Source organism: Sturnira hondurensis, unplaced genomic scaffold, assembly GCF_014824575.4.
Source record: "Sturnira hondurensis isolate 20B ecotype Veracruz unplaced genomic scaffold, ASM1482457v3 Scaffold0001872, whole genome shotgun sequence".
NCBI classification, from domain to species: Eukaryota; Metazoa; Chordata; class Mammalia; order Chiroptera; family Phyllostomidae; genus Sturnira; species Sturnira hondurensis.
This window is the reverse complement of record NW_028074503.1, coordinates 4,186,473-4,207,112: the sequence shown is the minus strand read 5'-3', so window position 1 is coordinate 4,207,112 and position 20,640 is coordinate 4,186,473. Positions and strand designations below refer to the sequence as shown.

Here is a 20,640-nt window from a genome sequence, read left to right as displayed (position 1 = left end):
ATCAATTTTGTTTGAGACTACACTCCTCACAGATGCTCTGAAATGCTATAAAATCACTGATGGATCACAAAAAGTTAAGAAAAACCCTTCAAAAAAGATTGTCACATGGACAAAATGTGTTCATTACCATTTACTTTTTCATTTTAATGGGAACAGTAAAAACATTTGCTTCTATAAAAAAATACTAAAATTCTCTGAAAAATTATATATCAATTTTAAATGTATACTGAACTGGCTAAGGAAGTCCTAATAACCGATTCTCTAAAATAAACTTCTAAAACATTTGTAAATAAACAAATGGGTTTTTTTCCGTATTTTTTTCAAATTGAAAACCATTCTATCAATGATAACAATGAAGCTTTGGGGAAATAAAATTAGATTAAATAGAGTTACTTTCCTCTAAAAGGTCTTTGTAATAAATAAAACAAAAGACTAGCAAAATAAATAGGAAACAACAGAAATTTCCATGTTGTCATACACTTGATGAGTCAATAAAATAATAATCATAGAGCAATATCAACTTTCAAATGTCCTGAAATTAGATGGTGGTGATGGTTGCACAAGTTTGAAATATACTAAAAACACTCAATTATACACTTTCATAGGGTGAATAATTATAGCATATTTATTACACCTCAATTTTAAAAATCAATTTTCAAAGTCAATTTTTATATCCTAAATATCAGTCAGTATGTTTTTCAAAGTTCTTTTTCTAAAAACATTATACTGATTTGAAGCTAATGCCTATCTTATACAGTCTAATAATGCATGAAGAATGTTATATGGTACATATTAGCTTAACAATAGTCAAAGCAGAAATTTTTTGATCTGAATTCTTTAATCATAAAATTCTATTTCTATAAGACTATAATATTAAACCAAAAAAGCTAAACCTTATATAAAGAACCATGGGTACACGAGTAAATGAACTTTTTAAAAAAATTTACATTTTATCATACGTAAATCATAAAACAGAACACAGATTTTCATTAAAGATTTCAATTAGAATATCCATGTGAACATTTAATCACTGTAAGTTAAAATGGCACTGATATATGTGCAATCCTACCTGGTTCCGTCATCTGAGATTTTTGTATCAGAACATCTCTTATTTTCTCCACCCATAGGTAAAGAATACTTTCGCCAATATTCTGTCTAAACAAGATTCAAGGAAGAAAAGGTTATTTTTTAAAATTTCCTTCTCAAATTCGAAAAAATACAGACATATTCACAATCTAATGAATTATATGCATCTAGCCATGCCTTTTAAAAAATTTATAAAATCATGAAATTTACTAACATTTGTGGATGAGTGTTTAGTATAGTTTATATCAACATTAACAATTCTAACTGGCTCCGAAATTAACACTGATTGCTTAAAATAAGCAAAAGTGTTACAACCAAAGAAGAGAAAGAAAATTTGTGAACTTGACCTGGATGAATTATGTAAGTGTAAATACAATTTAGTTTCTCAATGTTAGTATCCAGTCACTGCTTGCTTCCCTAAATTTTTGGACAATTCAAACTACTTATTTGGTACATTTATTATTTGGTGTACTTATTGCAACAAAGAATTCAAACATTTGAGGAACTCCCTCAGAGAGTTAATTTACAAACCAATCAATCAATGCAACAAGTTTATATTCATTTTTTTGACAAAACATTATTGCCCAAATTGATTCATTTTGGGCAATAAAATGTCTGTTCCAAAAAATGTCTGACTACCTCCGATAATTGAATCCATCTCAAAGCATCATTGAGAAAAAGAAGGTGCCTTGGTTCATGTCCACAGAGTGGATGTGTTAAATACTGTAACCGCAATGAAATAAAGGCCCAAGTGTCTACTCCTTAGGGAATGACACTAATTTTAGGTAAGATGTAAAGAAATCACCCTGCCACTTCATAACATCTCACCAACTTCCTCTAAAACCTTCACTTGAAATCATTACTTCTCTTTATTACCACTCATCAGCACCGTCCAAAGGGAACTTTGAAAACACACATACAGAAGGAAAACAATACTTTTCAAATCACTGAAACCCTCCCTATCTCACCCATAACTCCTTACCACTAAAATACTCCTGTGTTCTTTGGTAACTTGTCTTCTTAGAGGAAGCAAAAGTCAATTGCAAACGTCTTTAAAAACTTGAGAGCATTGGCTGAGTTTTGTTTTTGTTTTTTTTTTTTAAACAATTCCCACTCCTATCCTCTCTTCTCAGTAAGACTTAGCGGGGCAGAGACAGGGAAAGGGAAAATGAATTGGGTGTGTACTAAGCCCAAAGCACATTGTATGTATCAACACATTCAACACTCATAATTGTCTAATAAAGTAGGTATTATTTCCCCATTGTACAAACGAGAAGACAGACCTAGAGGGATCAGTTAACTCGGCTAAGACAGTCTTAGAAGCAGTAAGAAGCTCACAGCTAGAACGTGAATGCAGACGTGCCCCAAAGCCCAGGTTGCCCTCTCCAGGTAGCATTCCCATCAAGCAGCAGTGCCTTTAGGGCAGTAAAAGCCACATGCACTGTGAGATCTATGAAAGAGAGGTTTAGAGCATCTTTTCTTACTTTACAACAGTAGTTTGTTTTTAAATGAACCTGTCATAATTCACTTAACAATCTTTAAGGGCCTACCAAGCAGTACTATAAATGAGCAACAAAGGCAGCCCTAGGGGTAGCACCATAAAGGAGAAAACTGGGTCCTTATTTGTGTTTGTAATCATTACTCTTACAAATTTATGCTTTTGCATATAATTCTCTCCATGTCTTAATCTCATTCTATTGAATTCTTCACATCATTATCACTAAAAATTGTAATACTAATATCTAGTGTTCACTGAACACCTACTATATAGAAGACATGTAAACAATGCTTTCTTAATTCACTTAATCCTTAGAACCATCCAGTGGGAGAAAAAAAAATCATCTTTCTGTGAATGTACATTCACATTCAGATTTGGGGCTGGGGGGAGGAGATACACCCTGAAAGAACTGTAACACTAAGTAGCATTTCCAGACACTAAAGAAGTTAAACCTTAACCTCAAATCCACCCCCCACCACGCCTCCCACCTCCCGAAGAACAACACACAAGGGCACTTCCGCCCAGCGGCACTGGCTGACCTTCCTTCTTCCCCAGTGCTTAACGAGACTGACCGACATCCAGTGTAGGGAATTTGTAATGTGTGTGAAAGGTTTTCTAAAAAAAATGAAAATTATTCTTTCCCTTGGACCCCAAAATTCTACCAGGTATGGTGTTTTACTTTTATATCTGGTGTTATTACTGCTAGATTTGTGTTTTCTCTTGTGACAGTAGTTTGTTCTTATCTTTTATCTATGCACCAGGACTTGGTTTTCCAACTTTTGCCACTGCTTTAATGAAACCCCCAGCAGAATGAGAAACATTAAAACACACAAAAGCTGGGAGCCCTTCCTCCCATACCCCTCCGGCACCGCCCCAACAGGTCCAGAGGAAGTCAGCTAAATCCCAAGGACTCTCAGGGTGCAACATCTGAGAACTACTTGTTACATGGTGAGACGTCAAGCTTTTATTTATGAAGTTCAGTTACAGTAAAGTATCTAAATATAAAAAGCCTGAAACAAAAATTGTTTCAAATTGAATAAAACACCAAGCTGAATTAGAAACTGATATTTGGTTGAGCTATTTTGTGAATAACTATATTTAAATAACCACTACCCAATTCACAATGATCAAAACAAAGTTATTTGTGACTCTACTTTTACATGTGGCTTTGGTTTTTATATCTTTATTTTTCCAATGTTTATATTTGTTGACATAAGGGTAAAAGCAATCGTGAACACGCACTAAGTGGTAGGGACCTTAGACCAATCACTTGATGTCTCTGGAATTTCCATCATCTCATTTTTAAAATGACCAAATTAGATGAGACAACTCTTTTAATGAGAGCTGTTACTATATAGTGCTGAAGCACATTACATGAACTATGTCACTTAATCCTCACATTATTCTATTACCTTCGTTTTAAAGATGAGAAAGCAATCAAGGATGTCACACGATCTCAAGGACAAAAACTTCAGTGTGACAGACTTCAGACAGGCAGCACCTGACTCTAGGCAGTGATCTCCCCTTTCTTAGAACCTTTCTTCAGGCAAGTTGTTATGAACCCTTTGCTCCTTTAGGATACATGTGTATCTTTTTAGAAGACTCTTGTCAGTTTTACAACCCAGGCGTGTCTTTCTCGAGGACCTGGGAGCCATCCTTTTGAGATGTCATCATCAAGGAAGACGGAGCCCCTAGCTCCCCACCTCTGAGAAGACAGGAGCCTAACTTCTGCTGAGCAATAATTAGCAAACACAGATGGCCTAATAACAAGAAAATTCATTTGCTAGACACATCTCACTGACCACGCTCCCCTCAGGACCTTCCTACTAGCTCATCCCAGCCCTTAAAAATCTTCCTCCCTTTGGTCTCAGGAGGCTGAGTTCAGACTGAGTTTTGGCCACTCTCCCTTGGCCCCTAATACAATATTAGTCTTGAAGAGTCTTGTTTGCCAGTTCAACTTTGGCGCAATTTTTGCTTTGACAAGCCTCACTCTTCAATTTTTAACTCTAAAACTCCATGATACATCAAAATGTGAAGAGCAGGTAAGAATTTTAAATGATCATTTTCTTGGATTTAAAATTAAATGTTTTGAAATGTACCACCATAAATTCAAATACTACAAAAAAATTCTAATACCTTTCATTTTCTCTTAACATCAGTTGTTCTAAGTATTTTGAAATGTTATTTACCTTTGGTTGTATTAAAATAATTATGTTCATATATTCAAAATATCCACATGCAAAATATTTAAACAAAAATAAGATATGATAAGCAACGTAATCTATCTAATCACCGAAGCCTAGTTTACATTCTTAAGTATTTCTTTAACTGACCATGTTTCTCCATCGGCCTTCTTGTTGCCTTAATAAAGGCCTCCATCACCTCCTGAGTTACTGACTGCTCCTCCTACGCTGTTCCTTCCAACTCTTCACAGCCCATTCTCCACACTGCAATACAAATCTGATTGAATCATTCCCCTGCCTAAAGCTCCTAGAGCCGACAAGATAATGCCCAAACTCCTTACCCCAGCTTACTGGTTTTCTTCTAACACCTAAACCTCAGTTTATATACCTGGCATCTAAAACTACTTGCCAATCTCTGAGGATGCCAGGTTGCTTCCCATTTACGTGACTTTGCTCATGCATTTTCCGTCTGTCAGAAACTCTTCTTTTAATCACATGGCAAACACTATGCTCAACAGTCACCTTCACAATGGACCTGCCTTTACAAATGCCCAGAGAATATTAGTTACTAAATACTCTAAAAAGTGCTATTACACTTGGTCCAAACTTCTCAGTAATTATGTCACAATACTGTACTGGTACATGTATTTCTTATTTTTTTAATTCCAAACACATAACAGTGTCAACATATAGGAGATAATCAATAAACGTTTATGAAAAACCAAGAAACTACAAGTTTTCCGACTTCTTACCTCCCTACATAAGAACAAACTATAATTCATCTTCCTATCTATGCAAAAATCAAATTTAACAGTCAAAATGATGCTAAATTAATATGAAAATCTAGATAGTTATACTTTTTAGAACATAATGAAAATATAAATATTAAAGAACTATATTCATACATTTACCTTAATATGTTTAATTTTCAAAGACCAATAGTTTTTACTAGCTGCCCCCTGCTGGAATTTTATGGAAAAATACAGTTCGAAGTTGTCACACAAAACTTTCAAAAACAGAATGCATAGCCCTGGCTGGTGTAGCTCAGTGGATTGAATACAGGTCTGCGAACCACATGATTGCGGTTCGATTCCCAGTCAGGGCACATGCCTGGGTTGCAGGCCAGTTCCCAGCAGGGGACTCATGACAGGCAACCATATATCGATATTTCTCTCCTTCTCTCCTTTCCTTCCTCTCTAAAAGATAAATAAAATCTTTAAAAAAAAAAACAGAACACATATTTCTATTTAGACCATGTGTGTGAAAACAGTATCACTGGACTTTGGTTATTCCAGCACTTTTAGTAAAGAAAACAGTATGAACCACACTCTATCTTTAGAACAAACTACTTTGTAATTTCTGATGCCTCCTAATTCTTTTTTATTTTTTTAAGATTTTTTTAATTTTATTTTTAGAGAGAGGGGAAGGGAGAGAAAGAAAGAAACATCAGTGTGTGGTTGCTTCTCACACGTTCATGCACTGGGGACGGGGTCCGTGCGCTCTGACTGGGAATTAAACCGTCCGCACTTTGGTTCACAGGCCATCACTCAATCCACTGAGCTACACCAGCCAGGACTAATGCTTCCTAATTCTTAAATAGCTCAACTTAACTAGATAGGGAGAACAGTAAGCTGTGTCCTATGGGAGCATATCTCTTAGCAAAGGAGGGACTTTTTGGATAGAGAAAAGAGGGTGCATGAGATTATGCATAGGTAACAGGATAACTTGATGAGTGTAACTAACATGACAGAAACCAAGCATGGGAAAGATTTTCAAGAAAGAGGAAGTGTTTAACCCTGCCAACTTACAGAGGCCATGTTAAGTACTAAAACATGACAAACAATTACAACATCACTGGTGAACAAATTTGTAATATAGTTATCTTACTCTAACAGGGGAGATAAACTGGTAAATAACCAGAAAGGATTACAGAAAGAAGTTTGTTGGGGCCACCAAAGTTGGAGTGGTCAATAAGGTTAGAAAGAGGTATCAGGAAACATTTAATTGAGGAAATAAAAAACACATAAATGCTGAGGGCAATGGAATCACTAAAAGTGGTGTCCCCTACTGGAATGCCCAATTCTTGGTTATTTCCAGAGTCTAGTGCAAACCTGGGAACTCAAGGAAGACCACATTTCCCCTAGGAAGAAACAAATAGTATCACATCACTTTTCAGTCAAATATTTTAGGAGGAAAAGAAACGTGGTCTAGTTCTCAGGCACAGAAAAGGAGCACCAAGTGGAGCAGCCGCCTAGAACATAGATGCCAACCCTTACTGTAAGGGTCAGGCCAGACCGCTAATGACCCAGTCGGGCCGGTTTCCAACCCTCCGGACTGCCTATGACTCAGTTGTCCCGACTGCCTTGGTAGCCCTCGGCCTAATCCAAACTCTCTCCCGCTGCACGCAACAGACAACTGGCGCCAGCCACAGTAGCCGGTGGCCAAACTGACCCGCTGTCCAGGCTCACATCCTGGAACCCTGAGGCACCCGCCTGGAAGAACAAGAGACTAACCCTTCCCCTATCCCTTCGCAAACCCCACACTTTTTCTTTTAAAAACTCCACTCTTGCCTTCCCCCGGTGCTGAAGTCAACCCCAACTCAGTTTGCCTCTCAGTGCAGCATCAAACAAAGGCCCCTGGATCAGATCACCCGGTTCCTCCCGCCTCAATTTCTCACACATTTCTAACATTTTGGTGCCGAAACCTGGGAGGACCGTGATTGGGGAAGCCCACTTGCCTGACCTTTGCGTCCACACCGCTGAAATGAACTAGGGTAAGGCGTATGTCTGTCTCTCTCATCTGGCCACTCTCCTTCTCTGTTCTGCTGTTGTCCTAGACAACGTCTTGAAAATCCCAGTGCTGGGTCAAAGTCACTGTCTGCCAGGTCTTGGACCCTTGGGAGTGAGAAGGAAGGCGGGACACCACCTTGTTTGTCCTACCATAAGGAGATTGGGCTTGCTCCCTCCCCCCGCCTCAAATCTTATTCTCCATAAAGGGTGAGGGCCAATCATTGCCTCCCTGCAACACTCCTTTGGGGTATCTGCTCAAAAGTCTGAAAGACCTAGGCTTAGAAATGCACCTTAAATCCAAGAGACTTATTTTCTTCTGTATCATGCCCTGGCCTCAACATAAGCTTCATAATGGGTCCATTTGGCCAGAAAATGGGACACTTGACCCTCAAATCCTCACAGACCTTGAAAATTACTGTCAGCATCTGGGCAAGTGGACTGAGGTCCCATGCATCCAGGCCTTCTGTGAGCTGCGCAGGCGCCCCTCCCTATGCCAGACCTGTTCCACCTACCAAATCCTTCTCCACTCTCCCCTTCCCCAGCAGCATCCATCTGCTACCAGCGCCCTGGCAGAAACATCTTTTGACCCCTCTGGGGACTCTCTTCCCCCTCCCTATGCATACCCCCTCCCCCATCTGACCAGGCTGTGGCAGATGGCACCTCCCTAGGTATGCACTACCAGTTACCGCTAGAAACAGCAGAGGCACTTACCAAGACAGGGGAAATCCTAGCTACACTCTAGGAACAGCAGGGGTAGCCCTCCAAAACCAGGGAGCCCTAGACCTACTCAGAGCATAAGAGGGAGGAACATGTCTGTATCTCAGAGAAGAGTGCTGTTTCTACGTTAACAAATCAGGCCAGGTCCAACAAAACAATCAGGGTATACTGGAGTCTGCTTCTAAGATCAAGAATCTGAGTCCTTCCATAAATCCTCGTTCCTGGCTCCCCAGCATGACCTGGCTACTGCCTCTCCATGGGACTCCTCTTTTCAATTCTCCCACTTCTTACGCTTGGGCCATATATCTTTAAAGTGCTTGTAAAGTTTGTATCTTCCAGGTTGGGGCAGTACAAAAAACAAATCAGGGCAGTACTTGTCCTGCAACATCATCAACCAGGGCAAGAACAAGCCCAAGCACGGCTCATGGAGATGGCTTAGGGTCGGCTCTACGACCCTTCCCAGCCGGAAGCAGTTCCAGAGGACAGACCTTCACCCATTTACCCTCAGCCTCACTAAAATAATAAAAAGTAGCCTGGGATGTAAGGGTCAGGCCAGACCCCCAACCTGCCAGACTGCTAATGACCCAGTCGGGCCGGTTTCCAACCCTCCGGACTGCCTATGACTCAGTTGTCCCGACTGCCTTGGTAGCCCTCGGCCTAATCAAAACTCTCTCCCGCTGCACGCAACAGACAACTGGCGCCAGCCACAGTAGCCAGTGGCCAAACTGACCCGCTGTCCAGGCTCACATCCTGGAACCCTGAGGCACCCGCCTAGAAGAACAAGAGACTAACCCTTCCCCTATCCCTTCGCAAACCCCGAACCTTTTCTTTTAAAAACTCCACTCTTGCCTTCCCCCAGTGCTGAAGTGGACCCTGACCAGCCCGCCTCTCAGCACAGCATCAAATAAAGGCACTTAGATCAGATCACCCAGTTCCTCCAGGCTCTATTTCTCGCACAACCTAACAACACTGACCAATTCATGGATTACAGTAAAACTGATATTCCAGAGCATTATGTCTCCCTAACTTAATGTATCTCATTAAAATTAACCCAAAATCACTCATATCTTCTCTGGACTACTGCATCCGCCTGATTGATGTCCCATACCTATTATTGCTCTCTTCCAATTAACCTCCACACAGAAACAGAGGTGTTTTTAAAGTGAAAATCTTATCACGGCATCACACCACTTAAGACCCTTCTCTGCTTCCCTGGGTATTAGGATAGAGACAAAAATCTTTAACGTGGCTGCCAGAACTCTGTATGACTTCCCCGCCTACCTCTCCAGGTCATTTCCCCACCACGCTCCCTTCTCTCCCTTCCTCTCTCTCCCCACTTCATGCAACCACTCCCTGCACTGAAATGTGCCAGGCTCCTTAATACAGAACCTCTGCACATGCTGGGGCCTTTCACCGGAGTCACCTTCACCTAAGTAACTCAGCTGTTAAGTCAAATTAGCCATCCCTAACCTCCTGCAATAGGTCAGATCTTTTTCCAAATTTAGTACTACAGATTAATATCCTTCTTCTACAGAGCTTATCACAGCTGCAGGTTTACATTCAGTTCTACAATGTTATAAGAAATGTCTTTCCTACCAGTAATTCTAAATGCCATGGAAACAGGGACCATTTCTGTCATTGCCAACTCTGTGTATCCAGGATCTACTACAGTGACTGCTACATACCATTTGCTGAATTAACGAGACAGTAAAAAAAATGCAGTATATGTAATAGACTTCACACATTACATAGTATTTTAATAAATAATTATGCTTAGGATTCTGGTTTTACCAGTTTCATTCAACATAGCCTAAAATAGCAAATGTATATATAAAATTATATAAGCAATCTTTCAAGGACTCTTCAAGTGCATTCTTTTTGTTAATGGAAAGACAGCTTTAAAAAAATTGGGAAAAGGCCCCAACATATAACAGTTCGAACAAAAGCCTAAAACAGAATCACTAATACAAGTTTTTAATCTCTTGTCACTTACACATATATTTCCTCAAGACTATTAGATAAATCTGCACGTTCTTGTCCTTTAAGCCAAGGAGCACTAAAATTTAAAAAGACAATAGAGAAGATTATCTGAGGATTTGTTTATATCTCAAATATAAATTATGGATTATGTCACAAATAGTTTTATGTTTTAAAATGATATATTTTCATTATATGTTATCTTATAAAATATTATCTTAAATCAATACAGTTCAAAAATGCTTTCATTGACATTAACTCCCAGGAAACCATGATGAAGCCAGTATCAATATCGGTCAATTAAAATATGGTTTAAAAACACAGGAGTGAGTTCACAGGGTGTCATAAAACTGCCCAAGTTTACCGAAGTGGCAGAACAGGTTCCAGAATCTAAATTTCCAGATCCAGAGTTTTTACCACACTATCAGCAATTCCCAATGTATTCTAACTGGTGTCACAAAAACAACTCTTACAAATAAGCTGATTGCCATGGGACTGTAAAGAATTTAACTTTTTCTGAAAAGGGTATTTATGTTTACAAGCATTCTATAATTACATCTATCACTTTTAATAAATAAAAATGCACAACACAGGCCCATTATGAACAGCAAATTTTATTGCTATGGTTTTAAAACACTCACACTAAAACCAATCCCACTAATGGCAACATTAACCAAAGGTTACTTGCAATCAAACAGGTCATGACTCATTAAGATGAATAAGCTTTGGCTGCAGAGAAGATGACTCTAAACAATGGCAGGGAGAAGCACCAGAAGCACCAGAAGCACCACAGGAGGCAGGCAGTCTTAGACAGAGGCATGCCAAAGAACCACGGTAGGCCTGTGGCAGAGCCAGGTTCGGAGAAACTCTACGGGCCATGGTGTCTAGATTACTAGTTTGTCTAACATTCCCTCCCCATCTCTACAGACAAATACTAAGTGACATATTTCACTGTTTTTATCGAATTTAAATTTTTATTTAAATGCTCTATACTGAGTCCAAATGGTATTTTTAATTTCTATACACATTTTGACAACAAAGGTTTTTTATAAACACAATTATATAACAGAGAAACAATCCTTGAAAAGCATAATTTTTATAAAAAATATAAATTTAGAAAATAGAACTTACTTCAGTTGATAAACAGGTGGAGCTGTACCTGGATATTCATTCGGTAGCATCACCTAGAAAATAAGGGTGAGGAAGACAAAGATGAAGGAAAAGAAAAACTGAAATAGGGTCATTATACCCTAACTCTAAATGAACAGAGTGCCATTATAATATGTTCCAGGGATTTTTCTGAACAAATACTAAAAAAAATTCTATTAAATACTGTTAAATACATTATCAGCTAACACATAACGGTACAGCTTTCTTTTCAAAATAGCACTATAAAAACAGAAACTGACAAAAACTCAATTTAGCATCTCTTACGTTGAAAGAATAGGCAGTGATCAAAGAATAAGCATTAAAACAGAAAAGCATATTGATTTTTTCATTTACTTAATCCTAACCACAACTAATTCTCAATTAATAGAGAAATGAGTATCTACTCTATGAACCATCTAAATTACTTACCTATTCTTCCTCTTAAATGTTAGCTATCTTCCAGGTTTAGATCCTCTCCTATTAAATGGACAGGCTAATGAAAGGAAGTGAAAGTCAAGTCTGTCAATGGTACATTAAGAATACTCTAAGCCCTGGCTGGTGTAGCTCAGTGGATTGAGTACCCACATGTAAACCAAAGGGTCTCTGGTTCAATTCCCAGTCAGGACACATGCTTGGGTTGCAACCCAGGTCCCCAGTGGGGGCCACCTGAGAGGCAATCATACACTTATGTTCCTCCCCCTTTCTTTCTCCCTTCCTTCCCCTCTCTCTAAAAATAAATAAAAATCTTTTTTAAAAAAGAGTATTTTAATTAAAATTGAGAGGAAAAATTGAGACTACCAATTAAAGCATGACTTGAGAATGACCTGAGATTTAATTACCCGTGTGTTTAGATAATCAATAGTTAACAAAAGCTAACAACAAAAACACAATTTTAAAAAGTCACACAATAGTTATTAGGGAAATGCCATAGCAGTCAATCATATAGAGTCAATGTTGTAACTGGTTAAACGACTGTAATGAAGGGGGAAAAATACCTGCAAGCAAAGTGTCCACTTAGGGTTATCTATATCGTCGCTAATTCTAATACAAAATATTTTGGCGCAGTCATCAATGACACACCATTCCTCGCCATATATAGCTGCCATTGCTTCAATTTCCTCATTCTGAAAGAAGTTAATAAGGAAGAAAAGTCAATAAATGTACATTTGCTAAAGACCTGAGTTTTCCTTATTCCTTTACAAAGCATTAGCCTTTAACATTACTTGTCTGGATGAAGGATCCCTGAATGAACAGTATAGAATGCTCTTGGCAGAGAGTCGCCGTGTTCTAGCGGTTGCCAGACATTATTGTGAAGACTGGAACCAACCTTGCTACCACACTCAGCGTTTCCGTCCGCAACTGAGGCAAAATATATCTGTACACCAATACTCTGGAACACGAGTCACAAGTGAAAAGATAAGCGCATCATCTTCTCTGCTCAATCTTTTCAACAGGTAATCCACACCCCCCACTCTAGCCCTATATTCCTCTGGATATCTCCTTTGTTGTTTTGAATTTGAGCACGAGAGTGGGTGGTTGATTTGGGGTTTTTTTCTGATAATCAAAGACTTCGTAAGTTATTCTTTTGGTTTGGGGTTAAAAAAGGAAAATAACCCAATCTGAGGGTGAACTGGGAAGCAAAGCATGCATTCAATTTCGTATCCTCTCCGTTTGTCCTCATAGCTCGGTACGAAAAGCTTTAAGGACTCCCACGTGAGCCACGCATGAAAGAAAAGCCAATACCAAGAGAAAACGAGTCAATAGACCCTCGGGTCTACTGGAATTCCAGGCCTTATTATGTTATTATTGCGCGTTTTTGCAAAGGCAGAAATCAGGTTCTCAAGTGGCTTGTCCAAGGTGCCCGAGCGGCGACGGGGCGGGGAGCACAACCCGGGTTGCTATCTCCAACCCTGAGCCGCTCAGTTGCATGCTGATAGTTGACCATGACATCGTCTGGGCAGGCCTAGACTGCAGATGAACTGAAGTGAAAAAATAAGAGCCGTGAAAATGGAACGCGGTGGAGCAAACAGCGCAGCTAGCAACGGAACCGCGGGCGGCCCCGAACACAGGACCCCTCAATGGAAAAAACCGCCCCTGACAAAGAAGTGAGGCCAAGCCTAGAGTGAAGGTCCGTGCCGCTCGGGGGGCCTCACCTGCCTCACCTGCCTCTGGTCGCTCCCAGTGTCCACCTCAGCCCCGGGGCACCAAGAGCTGCTGGCCATAGCTAGCTCAGGTCAGAAATGCGGGGGCGGGGTGTTGCTGCAGATAATCTAGAACTGGCTGACCCGGAACTGCAACCCGAATGCGTCACTCAGCCCACGTCTGCTTCCGGGTTGCGGGCCAGGTAGTGAAAGGGATTCGGGGTGGTTGGGAGTCCTGTTCTGGCCCCCCGAACACCCATAGTCTTCCCTGCCGGCGGCCCTCCAGGGGAAACCGTTCTTCCCGAGGGGTGGTTAGAGGCTTGGGATCCTTCTTCTGGAAACTCGCTGGGTCTGGGGGCTTCTGCTCGCCCCCTGCAGCCTCGGCACGATTGAACCCCCACGAAATGTTGGGGAGTCGGGTTTACCGCCACTTCCCAGGAAGGGACTCGACCTCAGTCCACAGCACCAGACTCATCTTTGAACAAGTCTTTAAGGCAGAGATTTTAACGTGTATTGTCTGATTTGAACGAGGATGGGTTTGATTTGCCAAAAACAGGAGAGCAGAAGAGGACACTTTTGAAAATGCGTTCAGGAAAATAACTTTCATACAAGACACTAGTTATTTATATCAGTCAACATAGGGGTCATTGTTTCACTATCCAAAACTGAATAATTTTGTGTCATTCCCCGCCCCCCCTCCCCCGTTCCCGGTACATTGCTAATTGCAATAAATTAGTTGTGAATTATATCAGGCATCTTATTAGAGACACCTTAATCCACTTAATCTCTTACAGGATAGACATTCCATCCCCTTTTGTTTCACTTTCTTCACACACACAAACGAATCTCAAAATACTACATCTTTCATCTCCCCCGTATGCTTTAAGCATTAGCATGTTTTCATTTCTTTTTAAAACTTTCCTGAGACAAGGGTGCATGTAAGTACCTGTACAGAATCCCGCCTGCATTGCAATAAGGGAATCCAGTATAAGCCTTGTGGGTTAATTAATTCATTCAACAGACATTTATTAAGCACTTATTGAGGAGCTAAGCTTTGAAGATGCAGGATCAGATGTTGTGCATTTCCTCTAAGGAGCTAGGATTTGGGGGGAACAAAAGCAAATTAACATGGAAATGGACTAGAATTATGTCCAAGTATTGTGTTTTTAGCACAAATAAGGGTCATCAATCCAAATTTTATTTGGCTTCTTGTTCCAGTGAATGCTTGAGTTCAGTTACAGAAAAATAGATAGAGGTTAGCTAATTGAGGAAAAAGAGGGAAGTTGTTCCAGATGTAGAGAAAAATACTGGTCGAAAAATTGTAGCCCATTTAAGGAACTTTGTGCAATTCATTGCCTCTGACATTACAGCTGTCAACTTCCTCTTGTCACATGGCATAGTTCCTGTTGGGAACAAGAACAATGGCCTCAGCCCCAAGGAGCCTGAAACCCTAGCAGACACCCTGTAAGTTGATTGCCATTGTTTAGTTTCAAAATTTCCCTTTCAGTTGAGTCAGACCCCACCCTTTTTCTCGAGTGTGGGCCCTGTAAGACAATAATCTGCCTCTGTGCAAAAACGCCTGCTTGATAACCTGTATATAAGGACTTAGCTGTAAGCACTAGGCGCGAATCCTGGACGAGCCCCCAGTGGGCACAGTATCTCTGGAGGGATCGCCCCTGCGCAGGTTAAACTTGGCCAATAAATTAACATCTTTGAATCCCTGAAAGTCTCCGACATTTGTTCTCGAGGTCGGTGGATCTAACATTCCTTGTGGCTGTCTCCATAAACATGCATGTGTGCATTCATTTTGGTTCTAAGAGAGGGCTTGGAGGGCCTTAGCCCTCTGTGAGGTCAGTCACATCCCCTTTTTTTCCCAAGGAAGCTTCTAACCCTGGAATTCTTCCTCTAGGTAAGGAATTTGCCTGGAAGTGCTGAGGGATTTGGCTACCGTGCATCTTCAGGTTGCCTGAAAACTTCCTCGGTTATCACCCTACTACCACCTGGATGCCCATCAACTGTTAAGCAGCTTTCTTTTCTTCCTTCACTCTGACCTTGTCTGTCGCTGATTTCTTTATATGTCTTACACCCTCTGTTACACAACAGAGTGGTTTCCACACTTCAAAAAAGCCATGAACCCTTCTTCAATGAAAGCTTACGTAAAACAGATTAGGTTGATCTGGATGAAATACTGGTGATGGGCCTGAAGTCCCAACCACTCAGCAACCCTCCCTCCCAGTGGCCTCTCTCCAAGAGTTATAAGCAACTTCAGTATGTAGTTGGGAGATGGGAGGAAATGAAAGTGAAATTTTTGTGTAGGTTTTTAAAATTTACATAGTTTTCCTTTAGCCTTCTAGTGAACTGTGAAATTTGAAGGCTTTAAGTTTTGTACAAGAAACTTTTATTTGTATTCTATGCATAACACTTCACTCCACTGTCCTATCATCAAATACTTAGTCTAGAATACACATTAAGGTAAATAAAACTGTAATGGGGCAAAGAAAGTTTCAACCCAAATTTGAAAACTACCCCATTGAAATGGAACAGAAAACAATGCAGAGGGAAACTTAACCTTCCAGACAAAGCACAGTATATCCAGTTTATCACACATAGTCCCTCCTCTTTTCTTACAAGTTCAGCCAACTAAATTTTAAGATTTAATTGACTTTATTCAGTGATTCATAAACTAAGGAGCATCCCATCTAACAACTAGTAGGGTGCTCCAACCCACTGTACAAAATAGGAAGTTTTTATAGGTAGAAAGAGGGTAGGACTAAGAAGTTTAAAAAGTGGATTATTTCTGGTAGGGATACTAGAGGAAAGCAAGGGGGTCTTATAAGGCAGGTTTTCTCATTAGTGTTTTCTCAGGGAATTTCAGACTGATTGGCGATTGGTTTAAAATTCCACTTGTGGGAGAGGCTAAAACTGCAATTAGATTAGTTATTAACTCTGTTTTGGTGCCATGGCTTAGCAAAAATGACTCTATGATAGGCCTGTTAGTTAGTTATTTTTTTTATTTTTATATTAAAGATTGTATTTATTTATATTTAGAGAGAGGGAAAAGGAGGGGGAAAGAGAGGGAGAGAAATATCAATGTGTGCCTGCCTCTCAAACACCCCCTACCGGGGATCTGACCTGCAACCCAGCCATGTGCCCTGACTGGGAATTGAACCGGCAACCCTTTGGTTCACAGGCCAGCACTAAATCCATTGAGCCACACCAGCAAGGGCTGAACCTATTAGTTTTTTTAACAATAGCAATGAAGTTTCTCTTTCCTCTCCCAGATTGCACCCATGATTTTCTATTAATCCCCATTTCTTTTAGCTAGAGCCTCTAAATCTTTTGAGTTCAGATTCTAAACAGAAATGACTGAACAAAGGAACTGAACAAAATCTTCCCTTTTTCTCTGAGTGCCAAGAAAGACCCAAAACTCAGATATGCAAGAGAACTTTGGAAAGAGGAGAGAATTGGTTACTAAAGTAACAAGTGTAGCAGGCAATCAGAATACATTGGAAGAAAGTAAGACTGTAGACAATTCAGTTGGGAACAAACTGTAAGTATGAACTTGGAGCAGTTGCCTAAACAGAGCCTGAGAATGGTCTGCAAATAATAACATAGGCTTGGACATATGAGGGGTCTCTAAGCCAAACTGCCAATTTCCTCATTTATTTACCTGGACAGTTCCTGGATGTCTCACTCAAACTCACTATTTTAAAACTGAACTCATTGTATTTCTCCCTAAACCTGTTTACCCCCCTGCCTTTCTCCTCTCAGCACTTGACAGCCCCTGACTTCCTGCGTCCATAATTGCCCCAGCTTGAAGCCCGGAAGGAGCTCTCCTCTTTTTCACTCCCTCCGTATCCATACAGCCGGTTCTGATGATTCTGATTCCTTCTGTCATGTAAGAAACACCCAAACCTATGGAGAAGTTTTGAGTTTATTTGAGCCAAACCCATGACATTGCTGGGAACCAATATCTCAAATGCTTCAGAGATGTCAGTTTTGCAGTTTCTTTTATACATTTAGGATTATGGAAAGAGCACAAGGAAGATTACATGAAGGTGGGAGAAAGCAAGGTACAGGATCGTTAATAAAATTACGTTCTCCCGTAGGGGTGGTTATGTGCTCCCTTTGAAGGGACTGGAAAAGAGAATTATTTCTGGTGTTTCAAAGGTGTATTAGAGGCACAAGAGCAGAGGACAGGGCTTACTTCAAAGCCTTTTACTAAAAAAGTTATCAGCCTGGGCTGTGACGACCCATCGTGACCTGCCCAATTAGGAATTTATGATCAGACCACTGTGTGAGGTTACTTTTGGTTAGATTCATTATAAAGCAGCTTACTTCCATCCCACTTAATATGCCTATATTCCTCCTATCTTCTGTCTCAGTCTCTCTGATTCCATCTGGGCCCTCTCAGGCTATCTTCCTGTTGGGGAGGGCGATTTTCCCTTCTACACTTCTAGGTTCTTCTGGCTGGCCTAAGAATTAAATTGACAAGAGACAGATTAATAGGAGAAAATCAAATTTAATTTGGTACAAGTGGGAGCTCCATAAGAATGCGTGGCCCACAGGCAGTCAGGCAATTAGAAGCCATCCAGAGCTAAGGAGAAAGGGTTAGGTGTCTGGGACATCAAAGGGAAGAGAAGCAATTCACATGGAGATGGAAAATCCAACATTAGCCATGCCCTGCAGAGACAATGGGACACACAGAAGACTTACATCTCGAAGCCCTGTCCATACTTAGCCAGTATTCTTTGTAGATATATCTGTTGACAGCGTTCCTCCAGGACCAGGCATAACTCCTTTATCGAAATTCTTCTAGGCACTTAGGGGGGAGAGGTAAAAGCTTTTCCTGCAGTTTTGTTTCTTAAAAATAATCAGCCTAAAATAATTCTTACATTAAAGAGACATCATTTGAGGTGGCAAAATCCTGTTTCCTACATCCCTCATCTCTGCCAGAAAAATTATTCAAAGTACGCGAGTCTCTCTGTGTCGTTTCCTGGAAACCCTTACTTGCTCCCCAATGCTGAAACATAGTAATACACAGGGGATGTTCTGGGCCACTTCTCTAGTTTTATCTCCCACTCTTTCAGCCAGACTAGCCTAATATATTTTACTAAAGCTTTCTTTCTGATGAAAGAATTCCATGGCTTTACGGGGGAAAAAGTATGAAAACTGCTATGGGCCCCTGCCTGGGTAGCTCAGTGGGTTATAGCGCATAACCCCAGTATACCCAGTTTGCAGGTTTGAGCTCCAGCCAGGGCACAAAGAAGAAGCAACCAATGAATGCATAAATAAGTGGAACAAATCTCTCTCTCTCTCCCTGTATCTTTCTCTCTCTCTCTTTTTCTCTCTGTCATCAATAAGTAAAAATAAATAAATAAATAAATAAAAGAAAAATGCTAATTATACAATAGACACAGTAGAGGGAATTGAATTAAAAATATACAAAGAGACCAATGACTGGAGTGAAGGAAGAGAAGAACAGATCTGTTTAATGATAGATGATAGCTACATGGTATGAGAATGATAACTCCAGAAGCCTTCTGGTAACCTGGAGGAGACGTGTGGAGCCAGACCCCTCAGAACTCTCACATAAAAGAGAATTATGGTAACTGGCCATACCAGAATTTCTGTGTAGAATGGACTTTAGATGGTTGGAAGAAGGCTTTTAAATGTTTTTGCTTAGAATTAGGAAACATAAACTCTCCAAACCAAATAATTGGAGAAGAGAAGGGAGATTTGGTTAGATCACAAAGAGCCAAAGCTCATTCCTGTTGCTAAAAATGAATGCATATGTATATATGGAAAGGTGATTCTTAAGGAGTTGTGCAAGTAGTGTGAAAAAAAGGGGGTGGACGGCTGTGATGTTAGAGAAAAGGGGAATGAAGTATTTGAATGGGGAAGAAAGCCTATCTCAGACGTGTATACACCTGACTGCAGCCGAGGTGGCCCTGCATTAGGGCTGAGGTAGGACGCCTGTGAAGGGTTCTCCGTAAACCTCCTTAGATGGCTTGAATAGGGCTCTTCCAAATACTCCTAGGACGCTGCTACTCGAAGTGGGGTCTGTGAGCCAACAGCATCATGTTATCTGGGAGCTTGCTAGCAGTACAGAAACGTGGGCCCCACCCCAGACCTACTGCATTTTAATAAGATTCCTGGGTGATTTGTATGTACAGCAAATTTTGAGACCCTTAGATGATTATGAGAAAGTGCCCCTCAGGTTTCAGAGAGCAGGGAGAGCAATTGGCCAAGGGCTCTAGTGACTGTGTCCTGAGTTGTGTTATTCCATTTACACTAAGACTGTGCTTTCCCTTGGGTTGCTCTCAGCCGGGAGCTCTGCAGTTACCCCACTGCCATTCCTGAGATAAGACAGGCCTTTGAGGGGGGAATTAGGACTCCGGGGCTCACAAAGGCCTTGATGAACTTTCTTTAGAACTAAACACAGTCTTTTTTCAGTCCCTTCCTCCTCTCTGCAGTCATCCAGGGTCACCGTGTGGTCTGATGGCTTTCTGAGCCCCTTCAGACTCCTTTCCCATTCTGTCGCAGGTATTTGCACCAGTGAGTTTCTTGCACACGTGACCTCCGTTTGGCACGCTCAGCAGGACACAGACTAGCACAAGCTGCTTTAGGAGGTAGGTGCATTCTGTCCATACAGTGTAGGCTTGTCATACTACTCTCTGTTTCTGACATATTTTTCTTAGGAAAATGCCCTTTAAATGCTCAACACACAGAACACAAACAAATCATCTAAGCACACAGTTAATGATGAGTCTTTCCCCTGTTCTCTGTGTTTGTCTTAGGCTCCCAGCTAAGGAAAGCCAATGAATGCTGAGGCAGTAGGTTCTCATTGTGTCATTTATTGTGATCTAGCCAATAGCTCAATCGATTATGGGCAAGAAAAGTGATAGAGGTACAAAGGAAGATTAAAGTTCCAGATACTAAACTCTAAGTTTTATGGAGAAGCCCTGTCAAAGTTATAGCTCAGGAAACAGATTCATGATTAACGAGCAATTGGGGAAGGGAGGAAATCCTCGAATATTATAATGTCACCATACATAACATGCAGCCTAGGAAGATTAGCTGGAAGTTGTATAATCAAC

At 40.6% G+C, this 20,640-nt stretch overlaps 1 protein-coding gene across 6 annotated transcripts in view; it reads right to left on the bottom strand.

The window, feature by feature from the left end:
• IMPACT (impact RWD domain protein) overlaps window positions 1-13,674 on the bottom strand; it is a 30,911-nt gene extending 17,237 nt beyond the window's left edge. For 4 of the 6 annotated variants that reach the window (XM_037032135.1, XM_037032161.1, XM_037032179.1 and 1 more), the window contains exons 1-5: window positions 13,562-13,674; window positions 12,395-12,523; window positions 11,382-11,434; window positions 10,267-10,329; window positions 1,070-1,155 (exon numbers count right to left, since the gene is read on the bottom strand). In XM_037032135.1, the coding sequence (XP_036888030.1) occupies window positions 1,070-1,155; window positions 10,267-10,329; window positions 11,382-11,434; window positions 12,395-12,523; window positions 13,562-13,621 (391 nt within the window). In that variant the 5' untranslated portion in view covers window positions 13,622-13,674. Of the gene's footprint in view, window positions 1-1,069; window positions 1,156-10,266; window positions 10,330-11,381; window positions 11,435-11,828; window positions 11,893-12,394; window positions 12,524-13,561 lie in introns of those variants that run through there. The other 2 variants (XM_037032169.1, XM_037032144.1) reach the window with 2 other exon arrangements.
• Between the last annotated feature and the right edge of the window lie 6,966 nt (window positions 13,675-20,640).